The sequence below is a fragment of the Rhipicephalus sanguineus genome, chromosome 7 (genome assembly GCF_013339695.2).
Source record: "Rhipicephalus sanguineus isolate Rsan-2018 chromosome 7, BIME_Rsan_1.4, whole genome shotgun sequence".
In the NCBI taxonomy this organism is placed as follows: domain Eukaryota; kingdom Metazoa; phylum Arthropoda; class Arachnida; order Ixodida; family Ixodidae; genus Rhipicephalus; species Rhipicephalus sanguineus.
The window spans coordinates 130,967,955-130,980,639 of record NC_051182.1 but is presented as its reverse complement, the minus strand read 5'-3'; the positions used below and the strand labels follow the sequence as shown (position 1 = coordinate 130,980,639).

At 46.1% G+C, this 12,685-nt stretch overlaps 2 protein-coding genes across 9 annotated transcripts in view; one reads left to right on the top strand and one right to left on the bottom strand.

Moving 5' to 3' along the window:
* The window catches only part of LOC119399947 (uncharacterized), a 57,812-nt gene extending 48,854 nt beyond the window's left edge, over positions 1-8,958 (bottom strand). The window contains exon 1 of the mRNA XM_049417910.1: positions 8,727-8,958. Coding sequence (XP_049273867.1) covers positions 8,727-8,900 — 174 coding nt within the window. The 5' untranslated portion in view covers positions 8,901-8,958. The remainder of the gene's footprint in view (positions 1-8,726) is intronic.
* LOC119399946 (clusterin-associated protein 1) overlaps positions 1-12,685 on the top strand; it is a 58,161-nt gene that overhangs the window by 37,378 nt on the left and 8,098 nt on the right. The window contains exons 1-3 of one of the 8 annotated variants that reach the window (XM_037666853.2): positions 9,732-9,895; positions 9,972-10,083; positions 10,227-10,311. The exons of 6 other annotated variants lie outside the window; for them this stretch is intronic. In XM_037666853.2, coding sequence (XP_037522781.1) covers positions 9,874-9,895; positions 9,972-10,083; positions 10,227-10,311 — 219 coding nt within the window. In that variant the 5' untranslated portion in view covers positions 9,732-9,873. Of the gene's footprint in view, positions 1-9,731; positions 9,896-9,971; positions 10,084-10,226; positions 10,312-12,685 lie in introns of those variants that run through there. One more of the 8 variants, XM_049417906.1, reaches the window with a different exon arrangement.

Here is a 12,685-nt window from a genome sequence, read left to right as displayed (position 1 = left end):
ATGGCAGAATCCAAAAATATTTCTGAGAAATAGATTATTTTTTTGGAACTATTTGGTCCCATAAAGCAGCTTTCCCTTTTCGGTATAACATCTGGTATGCATAATTACACAAGGTAACTAAGTCGTTTCGTTATGAATTAGTCACTAAATGATGTTAGCTGTGACGTAAGCGTATGTGTCACTAGTAAGCCGGTTTGACAACCTTGTCTTGAAAGAACACCACTTGTTGAAACGTTGGCTCCAGCAACACCCCATGTTTTAAGAATATTCATCTCTTCCAAGCCTTCATCTTCTCCTGAACTTCTGCCTCGCTTGGATTACTACAGGAGCAGATATCGTCATAATAAAGTCTGCACACCCACCTGAGCATTGATAGGGGCCCTGCAACACTTTTTCAGCATCGTCAGAAAACGCTGCCGATCGGTAGTCGAGGATGCCGAGAACACGCGAGCCGAACATTATAGCGCAGCACGTGGCCTGAAATTTACAACTAATTCTCAAAGTCAGCTAGAAATCGTTCCCTCTTCTCTCGACAAATGATGCCATAAACCCAAATGACTGCGCCATAAAACCAAGTTCTCTGGCCTTTGGATGATTTGAGCGTAGTGAGCTACGTAGTTACCGTGGCCACCACGAGATGGCGTGATGTGCCCGTGCACTCGCTCGCATCCACACTAAAGGTAAGACACGCGTTCGAAGAAAAAAAAAAAAAAGGTACGGTCATGATGCGTGCCAACGAAAGGACGTAGTTTCTTGCCCCCTTGTCACCCCCCCCCCCCCGCCTAGCTTTCAGTGCGCTCACTGGTACAAAAGGGGAGAGAAAGCGGCTCAAGCATGCGACAAGTCCCTATAACTCCACTCGTACTTGATGAATTCTAAAAATTTTTCCGGCAGTCAATTCATGAGGCAATAAACTCATTGAATGAAGCCATTCGATGATTACTTGGAAAAGTGTTGCAGGGCCGCTTTAACTGTGCCATGCTGGAAAAAATGCGCCCTGCGATCATGAATCCAACCAGCCAAGCTCACTGACCTTAGAACAGTATAAAAGATTGTCACCTGTAGCTCCTTCAGATCGAAGCCAGTCCAGGTAAGGCCCTCATCAAGATTCCTCTCGAGATTCTGGCTGCTCGTCAAGTCGTGCAGGAGCGATGTCATAGACATGCAATCCCTGAAACAGAGAAATATGTGCAACTAAGATTTAAAAAGAAAAAGGCTTCACCCGCGGGACCTTATCTAATCTGGAAACAATAATCACAGTCCATTTCTTTGAAGGGACACTGAAGTGAAACAGCGAATAAGTTTAGATTGATAAACTGTACCCTGAGAACTCCAATGTCATTAATTCGTCGTCATAGGTTTATTAAGTGAAGAGGAAATCAAGGTCAAAGTTTCATTTTTAAATTTCGCGTCGAAATCGCCGCATGTAATGTCTGGATTTTAAAGCGCATTTTTCGCATTTTGGCTAAACTGGCTCAACGAAATTTCCTGAAACTTGGTATCTTCAGCTTACGGCCCTGTCAGAGGACAATGCACTTCATATTTACTCATTAGGGATTACGTAGGACCTAATAGATGGCATCGAAATCTATGACGTCACGACGTTCGGCGCAGGAATTTCACTGTGGCACCGCCACCCGCACGTCCCTTTTGCGCATTTTCTTGCTTACCAAGCATCTTCTTGCTGCAAGCATGATGATTTTGGAAGTGTGAAAGAGTAATCCACTAATATGAGAAAACTTGTTTTTCTCTTCAGTGTCCCTTTAACAACGTGTGCATGACACTTTGAGATCACAAGTGGAATGTGTGACATCATCAGCGTGACGTAGCATTTTTATGGAAATGTAGCAGGAGCACAATTTCCAGAAAAAAAAAAAAGAACTTAACCAAGAAAGGCAACGACTATTGTATGAGGTCAAAATACACCCCAAACAGCGCAAGCATTTTTTTTAGAATACAAGCTCTCAAAACTGTTTCACCCTTTTGGATTTTATTTGTCATCTTTCATGCTTCTCCCTTGCTTTGGACGATGCACGCTCAGTGCTTTCAAGTCAGGAAAGGCGTGCACACCGTCGGCACGACAGCATTGTTGATGGGAAAGTGCACCCACTGTCACACACCCAGATGGCACCCAGTGTGCACTCAGTGTCGCACCAAAAGAATGCTACGAGACAGACGTCTGTGTCAGCTACAGAGCCAATACATCGCCGTGAACAAACACACTTTTTTTATGATAATAGTTTGATATTACACTGCAAGTGCACACACTGCGTAGTTTGGCGAGGCTGACAGTAGAATCACTCCTAGAATGTGTCATTGGCCCTGCAAGGATACCATTGTGTCCGCATAGCGACATCTCACCGAAAGCAAGTGACTTGCAATGTCGCAAAGCCATGCAAATCCAGAAGGTCAAATTTTTGTTGACGTCTGTGCCCTGTACGCAACGTTTCTATGTAGGTTGATCCATCCTAACTGCAGCTTCCGTGGACCCTAACGGCCCCTGCATAGGTAACTTCTGTTTGAAACTTTATGGGGCGCACGACCACGATTAAAGTGTTCTGAAACGGCCCAAGTGACATCAGTAGTGCGCACTATGTTGTTTATCCACTTAAAGGGCCCCCTCACCAGGTCTGACCATTTTGAGCTGATGAGCGCAATGTATACCATAGGGGCTCACAATCACATCTGCCAAAATTTGCAACGCTCAGCGCCGCGGAAAGAGGTCAAATTTCAAGCTGAACGCCGCTCGCCCTTCGTTTCGTGGGCGCGCGCTCACAGATGAAGGGGATGATGTACGACAAAGAATGGTCCTACGTATATCTGTGCCCTGACATTGCCCACAGTAGCACGCGACACTGCGAGAATTATCTGACGTGACATGTGTAGTTTGTTACTTGAATAGATGAATGAAACTTGAGAGAAATAATAAAACACACAAACAGAATGTGTGCGTGTTTTCATTATTTTTTACTGCGAATCCCAGCGAGATGAGAGTCTAATCTGCCTCTGTTTCGCATGCGTTCGTGTTGTCATCGTTTCCACGTCACGCGGGCGCCAGCCCTGACAACGCGTGGGATGTTATTGGTGCATCGTCCCTGACAGCAGTTTCAGCGGGGCGACACGGTGTATTGCGGTAAGGATCCATGATCCGTCCCACTCTCCAAACGTGCGCGCACTGAGGGGCCCATCTTGCATAAACAGGCAGTACACCACAGAGAACGCCTACACAACACAACACCGCTCGCCAGCTCGGGCTGTCTAGGGCACGTCATGTGCACGTGACCTTGCGTGCGCATGACGTGTTGATGCATATGCGCCATGTGATCCTCCGGTTCCGATGCCGAAGGGGGCAGGAAAGGGATTTGGCTTGCGAAGGCTACACGAGGTGAGTGGCAAGCGTTTCAAGCTTGCCTTCTTGCATCATGGTTTTGAGCCGCTTCAAAATATTGGTTTTGTCAGCTTGCAATGAACCAATTTGAAAAATTCTTGTGGCATAATGGTCTTCACTGGGCATGCAACAACTTCCAGTGAAACTACAATTTCTTATGTGACCTGGTGTGGGCCCTTAAAGGTGCAAATTATGATGGACTGTACATAAGTGAACCAAAATCATGCAACTTAATTGCAAGGCAATCGATATTTTACTGCAAGAAAAAGAAGGTGGCAAGGTGCTAATTTGTGCATTTTCAGTAATTAATCTTAATTAAAGCATAATGAAATATCCATTCTGAAGTCAGTCATGTTCTAGTGTTGTATAAAAATATTTAACCCTCAGGCTCAAAATATTTGGCCAAGAATAACAGAAGGCTGAGCTAGTTGGTAGGGATTCATGTTAAAATACGAGGCATGCAAACATTGAGACAATTGTGAAGTGAGGACAAGATAAACTCAAACTAACAGCTGAAAAAGTGCAGATAAGCTTTTGTGCCTACTTTCTTTTCTGTCGCTGTGCGCCTTTTCAGTTGTCAGTTGGTGTTTGTGTTGTCCTGACTTCTCTCTTAAATGTGTCAGTGTTTGCACACACCGTCTTTTAACGTGTATTTGGCCAAGTGGGTATCGGTTACATCCATTCTAAGCAAATAAAATATACAATTTTCGTTTGGCTCCTGGAACGGGGTACATTGAATGGCTAATCGGACATGGTAGTGCCTCCAGTAAAGTGACCTTCCGCACCTATACGTGACGCAATAAAATTAAATGAGAGCTAGTTTTCTACTCGGGAAGCGTGCACAAATGTGTACGTGGCGTTTCGAGCCAGCTAAACTAACATGCGACAGTGTTTATACAGTTGTACTGCACACTGTTGCCGAAGAGGTTATTACTCGCCTCCCTAAGGTTCCGCGCTTTGAGCTTCAGCTCCGTATAACTCAATCTCAGATGCTGGAGACTGAAACGTACACAGGTGAAACACAATTTACACGAGCGAACGACATCCTAGAGTTACACTTACTTGGCACACTCCTTGGTAGACACTACTATGTCGCTGCCTTCGCTCTGCTGACTCTGGGCATCCTTCGCTGCAGCGTGCAATGTGAGTGCAGCGATGGTCATATCGTGGCGGGCCTTTTCTGAAACCAGAACGCAGCAGCGTACGAGATAAAAATTTCAGCCAGTTCCAGGCCGTAAAAATCGTCGGAAAGCGAAGCTGTAAGAGTGCGAGTCTATACGATTGGCTAGCGTGACCACGTGGAGTTGTAAATGCGTCACTATATTTGAAATACACGCGCTTACACACTTCGAGCATCATCATCATCATTTTGAGTTTGTTTTATTTCTTTATTACTCCTCCTCACTAGTCACGTGACCTGCGGGATGCCTACTACGCACGACCTACTGTACTCCTGACCTGCCCAGATAACGGGGGTTCCCTATGGGAGCGCGCGTCCCTGCTCTCGTTCAACCGCTCGCCGTAGGTGGCGCTTCCTATAACCTGTTCGTCTGCTACTCTGCGGCCGTTTGGACGGCGCTGGAGTAAAAACGCCTGCATTATGTGATGAACTGACGGCATTATGTGACTGCTTCTGCAAACTCAGACCGAGGGTCAAGTAAGCTATTCAGTGCGGTTAAGTACTAACTGCGCATTGGTTGACTAACGTGAGAAGCCGTAGACTTGCATAGTGTAGGAGGGCTGTGTCCTTTTAAATGCAAAAAAAGTTCTAATTCTCTTTCCATATTTTTATTTACGAAGTATTTTGCATTTATGCACAATAATTACACGATATGAGCGCTCTGCGCAGGCGAAACATCACCACGAGCGTTAAAGCTGACGCCAGTGAACAGGTGCTAACTAGCGCCAAAACGCTCATAGGTTACGTCCCTAGCGGCAGGAGGTATGAACTAGAATGTGGGCACTGGAGAGGGGACATCTGGGCAGGTCAGGAGTACAGTAGGTCCGTGCTACTACGACTACTTCTACTACAACGACGATGACAGCACAAAGTAGACTAAGACATCTTCGTTGTAAAAGAACGGGGACGTGAACTAGCCCTCGCCGTAACGATTCAACAACTTCCTTTTAAAACTACTTTTACTGCCTTGTAACTTGTTGTAGGTGAACAGCAAGCCCAAGCGTGGGTGAATTTTTCCCTTGTGTGGCAGTAACTTTTTTTGCCAACCAGCTCATCTAAATATAGCTTAGCAGAACTCAAAGGCATGTGCAGGGTCCTCTGTTAGGGGGGAAAGGTACATATTGTACAAAGGAAGACGAGCTTTGCAATGAATGCAACAACAAAAATGAAGCGATCACGTGCTTTGCACAACGGCTTGCCGCACGGCCATAACCGTGCGCTTAACTCAGCTGGACCTGTCCAGCCATTAAAGGTAAGGGGCAGACTTGGTGCCACCCTTAAATGACAAGGGGGCGGTATTGCCTCATTTATATAAAGAATGAGGCAATAGGAGAGGCTGAACTGTGTTACAGAATGTTCAGTTTGTTGAGTACAAATCGATTTGCTCTTGATCCGGTGCGATGTGCCAGAATCCTGGCGAGAGCACGAGCCACACTCAATTCTCCATGAACGCCTTTCTGCAGGTACCGCTGATTTTGAACCGCTTTGTTGACGAGTCCATCGAGCACACCAATGTCTCGCGCAATCATGTACAGATATCCAATCCCTAATGTTAGTGTGCCGAGCATGTTCTCCGTGTCTGCTTTTTCCAACCCTTCTCGAATTTGGTGACTTAAGTGTAGAACGCATACGTTTCAATTCACGCTTGTCCCCCGATTACTCCTCGTCAAGGGATGAGCTGCAGATGTTTGCAGCTCGAAGTCCGCTTAGGGCAAAGCTACCAAGTTTGTAAAAGTGGCCAGCAAAACTGCTGCGGGGTGTTGCATACACCTACCCATGATGGTCGGCGCAAAGAGAGCACGGTACGAGAAAAGGAAAATACGTCGCAGGCACTGTCTAGCAACTGATGGTTTATTACAGAAACACCAGATGTACATACGGTGTTTTTCCAGTAGACGTTCAGCTGCTAGACAGCTCCTGCACCGTCTTTTTCTTTTTTTGTACTGCGTTCTCTTTGCACTGGCCATCATGGGCATTTTCCAACTCGCCCAATTTGCTACGCTAATACACTTACCAACTCGACTGGGCCTCAGGCGTCCTAAATGCTTGCGAGCTTCAAGTTGTACAATTCTCGCCTGAATCTGCAACGAAAAAAATTCGATAGCTCAGTGACGAAATGAACTGGACAAAAGTCCAGGGCCCTTCAGTTGCATTGCTAAACACGAATCGAGACATGCGCCAGAAAAGGATGTTGTACTCTCGCTCCCTACAGATTTCACGGAGACGCCTTCGACTACGTTTCTTTTTTACCCCCCCTTGAAGATCAGAGAATGGAACGATCTGGCTTGCTGCATTACAAATCACATTTCTTGGTGTTATATGAAGGTGATTTCTTAGCCCGGAAATACTAACCATTGTGTTATGCCTTTGACTGTCTTGTCGTCTAGGTTTCATCCTGATAGAGCTTTAACACCTTGTAATGGCAAATTGAGCTACCTTGTCCAATGTTCTCCCCTACCACAATCTCTGCCTTTGAGTTTTGTTATCAAGTTACTCTCTGCACTATTTTAATATTACTACTATTACTGATTGGAGCAACTGTACCTCTACTACACAACGCCATCATTTCCTTTGTAAATGCTATGCAACTGTTCGGCTTTTTGCCCTCCTGTCATAGGCATCCGGCAGTGGAGTTCCCGAGATGCGACAGTAGCACAAGGAGAAGCAGCAAAATCGGGCCCGGCAGGGCATTTTTTGGGGGGGGCCACACATATTTACGACTGCCCAGAGGGAATTATGGCCGCACCCAGAGAGCGTTGGAAAGGCGCACAGAAGAGAGACATTTGAGCATGTAGATGTGTTTTGTGGACATCTCATTTTCTTCGTATCCCTGGCGGCCGATGCCGACGATACTGAGGCAGCAAATAGCTCCGTCGCGCCCTCTTGTGATTGAAGGGTGCCTATAGTTCCAATTCGCATTGACAGTATGGATAAATAATAAATAAGTACTGCCTGTTTGGTGGTTCAGTGCAACAGCAGTGCAAACAAAGGCACCAACACAAGGTAGGAACCATAGATATCACCAGAGATGGAGGGGATTCAAGCCTCCCCTGCCCCCTCGAAAAATTTTCATTTTGTATGTGCATACATGGAGACACATTCACAAATTACACTCGGTTACAACCTATGAAGATATGTTGGCTCCGCCCACAGAACTACGGTGCCACCTGCCATTCAATTTGTGAAAGACAGTCGTGCTAACTGAATTCTACTCGAACATTTAGTACTCTACCTCGGCTACTGTAAATACTACGCATTTAGGAGTTAAAGGTTCGACATTACTACCTTAAAACATTACGTTGCAGAGCAGCGACGTCAGAATCCCTGATGAAATTTGCCAAGATGTTCATGTTTCCGGCCTGAAACCAGCAACACAAAGATGTGTCTGTATGGGAAAGTTGACTATCTGAAACACTCGAGAAGTGCTTGACGCCACGAAAATGAGTAAGCGCTATTGGACGGAGCATCTATGCAAATTCTCTCTGTGGGAGGGACAGCGATGGCTGTGGGCGGAGCTGACATTTTAGCTTAGGTTGTAATCAAGCAAAAAAAAAAAAAGAAAAAGAGCCTGTGTCGTGTAAGCTTCCTTGTTTATGTGTCTTGTTTGCGCTGACCGTCATGAGTATGTTCCAACTAGCCCTATCCGCTACATTACTTCAGCATTTTTAGTGCTCCCAGACATTGAGACGGCAGCAGTTGCTAACGTTACGTCCAGCATGTTGTCGTTGCAACCAACGTCATTGCAATTTTCAACCCCCCAGGGATGCACGATGCGTTAGCACACTGCGCCACCCTAACCCATACGGTGAAAGGGCCAAAGGAAGCTGCATTCTTTGGACGCTTAAACAAGAGTGCCGGCACAACAGGCAGTTTTAGAATAGCGTACGCAAAGCTTTACGTTGGATTTTCGCGCAACTGCGCATGCGTCTTACGCTGACGAAAATAGCGGGCCGCAAACGCTAACTTAGCGTACGCTATTCTAAAACTGCCTAATGACTCCTAACTATAATGTGCCAGTTGCCGGCACTATAGCCACTGCCGTCTTAGTGTTGCAGTCACACTTGCGCGCTGATGTTGCAACGAACGTCAAACGAGCTTGCCCAGTTCCACTACAATCTCCCGGCGTTTACAGCAGGTGGAGTGTGACACAGCACGTACCTTCAAATACTCCTTCACGAGACGTTCTAGGCGCGCGGCCTTTTCTAGATTTTCTACATAGCTGGCCGAAACCAACGTTTCCGTCGTATCGTCAGATTCCTCGCTGGCAGACGAGCTGGCCGAGGCAGGATTACGGTGAATACGGGGCGCGAACTTACGCGAGCGGGCGGCCATACCGACCACGTCGAGAAAAAGAGAAATAAGAGAATAATTCCAAACAATTCAACTGCACTGCTGAAATAGCGCCCACACAAGTAGCAAGCTGTGTTCTACTCAAAACGGAACGCGCGCGCTCAAAATTGACGTTCGACTTGGCTTGGATTGACTGGTTTACGTAAAAGCGAGCCATAAAGCGGCACTAAAGTCATGGAGTAAAGAATGCGAGCAGCAGACGGTGAAGCTGGCACCGCCATATTGCCAGGGGCAGCGTGCAAACGTACCCTCGGTTACTCTTATGCTGTAACTGGCTTCTCTATCCCGCCCCATTTTGCTTCAGGCAAGATGTTGACCGGTTTTTGGCGGCCTCGCTCCGCCTCGCTCTCCCCGTGGGAACTCGTTACTCCAGGAGTTCCATACGTCATAGCGGCCACCACGTATTTATTGGTTCCTGCTTTCTCCATGCAGCGAGCAAAACACGGAATCCTAATTTCAGCATTAGTTTATTTATAAAACGCTGTCGTAAATTGAGTGGGTGCTAAGTTTTAGCCTTTGAGGTTTGCTCCCCAGAAGAAGCAGTCCATGGAGCGCTAGTTTGTACACCAGCTGTCAAAGGCATTTGCATTATTTTTGCGCGGCTAACAAGCATACGTTCAAAAACAACAAAAAGTTCTAATACATGCATGGGGTCCGGACCCGCATCAACCCCGCGAAGGTTTCCTCTGAGCATAAACTATATGCCTCTGAGTAACGGACACAAATCTCGAAGGCTATGCTCTTTGCCGTAATAAAAAGAGAGATAGATGGGGAATGGAGGATAACGGAGGACTGACGACGCGTTGTCAAGGCGACGGCACGCAAACAGAGCGCGTAGATTGCGGGAAAGCGATCTTTGCAGGCGCCGCTTACTTCAACAGCATCGAAAAATTAGGCAGTGGAACTAAGTCGCCTGGTGGAACGTGGTTTCAAGTACACCGTGCACAGATAAACGATGTCTTACCGAGAGCTCAGAAGTAAGTAGTCGTTTCAGTTAGAATCACTACGTGCGCTTTCCTACGAGCAATTTTCTTTTTCCCTCGATTTTTTCAGATTTCACTGAAATGACCAGGGCGCTTGGTTACCCGAGGCTGATCTCCCTGGAGAACTTTAGGACGCCCAACTTTCCGCTCGTGGCGGAAATTCTGCGATGGCTCATAAGCAGGTATATATAGGATAGATGTGCTCGTTATGTGTGACGTCACATCATACCTTTGTGCTCGTTCCATGTGTGACGTACGTCATACCTTTGTGCTCTTTCGATGTGTGACGTCGCATCATACCTTTGTCGCACGTTCTGTCTCCCAGGTACGATCCTGACATCGAAGTACCGCCCGACATTGACACGGAGCAAGACCGGGTGTTGTTCATCAAATCTATCGCTCATACGATGGTAATTCCCGCGTTTATTCCCGTATAACGCGCATTGACGAATTGTTCCCAAATCAGGCTCTGAATTTTCCCTCACATAAGATATATTATTAGGCGGAAAAAATGAAGACATATATATAATGAGCCTATGTGCATAATTCGATGTTTCGCAGCGTAAGGAACGAGGAGGACAAAAAAATTTCACAGAGCGTTGATGTCTTTCTTTGTCATCCTCGTTCCTTGCACTGGGGAACATCAAATTATGCTGCACCAACTAGCCCAACGCTCAACCTTAGTGACCTATGTGCATGTCTAGCAAGTCTCAATGAGTCGTTTTCACAATCGACACTTTCTCCCCTTTTTTTTCAAGGTTTTTTTTTTTGTTTTTTTAACACGTCTGAGCTTGCGCGTTGCATATCCTTGAAAGCTATCTTTCTTGCAATATGAGGCTTTGTACGGAGAAGCCAACTCCCGCAATTCCTTCAATTTTGTCAAATGTGGTTAGTTTATTGAGAACATATTGCCACAGCTTGACTTTGGGCAACAGAACAGATAATTCGTGCCTGACAGCTAAATGTCGTGCCACCCATTCACATATTCTTGTGTGGTAGTAGACATACACACACACATTTACAAAACTGGAATCCTGGCTGAACACCTGGTAATGGGACTGCACATGCACATATATGTGCATGTGCTCTGTGTCATATTTGCACTGACAACTAACATCGTGTAATAATTTACATCGACAAACTAAAAGAAAAAAAGTCACATGCCCCATTATACATACATTGTGAAAAAGCTCAATTGCCTTGAAACGAATCAGCTTTTAATAGAATTAACTTTTAACAGTTAATGCCCTTGAAAGCTGCGCATCCTTTTTAAAGGGGTCATGAACCACTTTTCCAAGTAATGATCAAATGACCTCAGTATCGGAGTTTACTGCCTCCCGAATCGATTGCCGCAAAAATTTCTCGAATCCGTCAAAAATGAGCGGAGTTACGGGGGTTTGGCCACACTCTCAGCGCTTTCTTTCTTTTCTCGTGCCGACGAGCGCACTGGAAACTACATAGGGAGGGATGGCACGGGGGAAAGAAGTTACGTCAGCGCGCGTCATGAAACGCGATCGCTCTCCCGCTGTGATTCACGAGTGCGGACCATGTACTGAGGAGTGCGGCGCCGGCAAGTGGCGGCACTCCGTGGCAAGAAGCGCATCTGATCCGAACGCCACTCTCGATTTACGTCGGCTATCGGCGAATAAGCATGCTATGTCTCTTGCGACGTAAACTGGCAGATCCGCGACGTCAACGTGCAGACGCCCCGCCCACCGACGAGAGTGAGAACCGGCCTCTGTTTGAAAAGAGGGTGCATGGGGAAACGGCAACTTCGCGCTCCTCTTGTGGCCTTTACGCGGCGCGCACGACTGTAATATTTGGCAGAGCAGTTCACAGCCGTGTCAGCTTTCCACAGGATGTGTTTTTTCAACAAGCCCAAGGGGTGCTTCATGACCCCTTTAAACTATTATAATTCGGTATGGTTTGATCTTTTTACGGCCTCTCCCAAAGAACTAAAACATATATACGCAGTCTCCATATACTATTGTCGTCATATGTAGCCATTTGATTTCATTGACACTAAGACGAATGTGTGAGTGGAGACATGTTGAAGCATAAGTATGCTCCTGTATGTATGTATGTATATGCATATATAAGTGTGTCTATATATGTGATATTCCTTTCCTGCCAAATGAAAGGGTTGTAGACTTGTCAAGGTGTTCGAGGACAGCTTATATTCCACAATCACCCCATCTGTATTTGTAACTATACAGGGTGGCAAAATAAACAATTTCAATTTAAACATGCAAGATCTGATTACTCCACTTGCAGTTGGTGCTGCTGTCAGTATAGAAAGCCCGAGCACTGCACGAGTGCTCAAGACTTAGTAAAAAAACATCAGCCCCGCTGTCGTGTATACGTCGATCCACTCATGCAGCAAGCAATGAACTTGTCATCGAGCTTCATCAAAGCAGCTAGCGCATCATCCAATGCAGGGGTGTCAAATGTGTAACTTCCTGGTGTTGCGATGTCAGAAGTTATGATGTATGCTGAAAAATCTGCTTTATACTGACGCAACCCAGCATAATTACTTAAAATTCCTTGCGTACAACTGCGTATGCCAAGGCGGTATCATGTTGCTGGTCCTTTTGTACGTGTGTGTAACATACTATGGCAATACGCGTGGCAAGTGCACAAACACCAAGGCACATAGGAGACTTTAAACGTACAAAGCTCTCGGATTTTGGCAAACACCACTTTCTGTTGATGGCGACTAATATCGTTTGTGCGTGCTGGTGGTGTGATGTGAGCTAAATTTCTGATTTTGTATGATGAAACAGC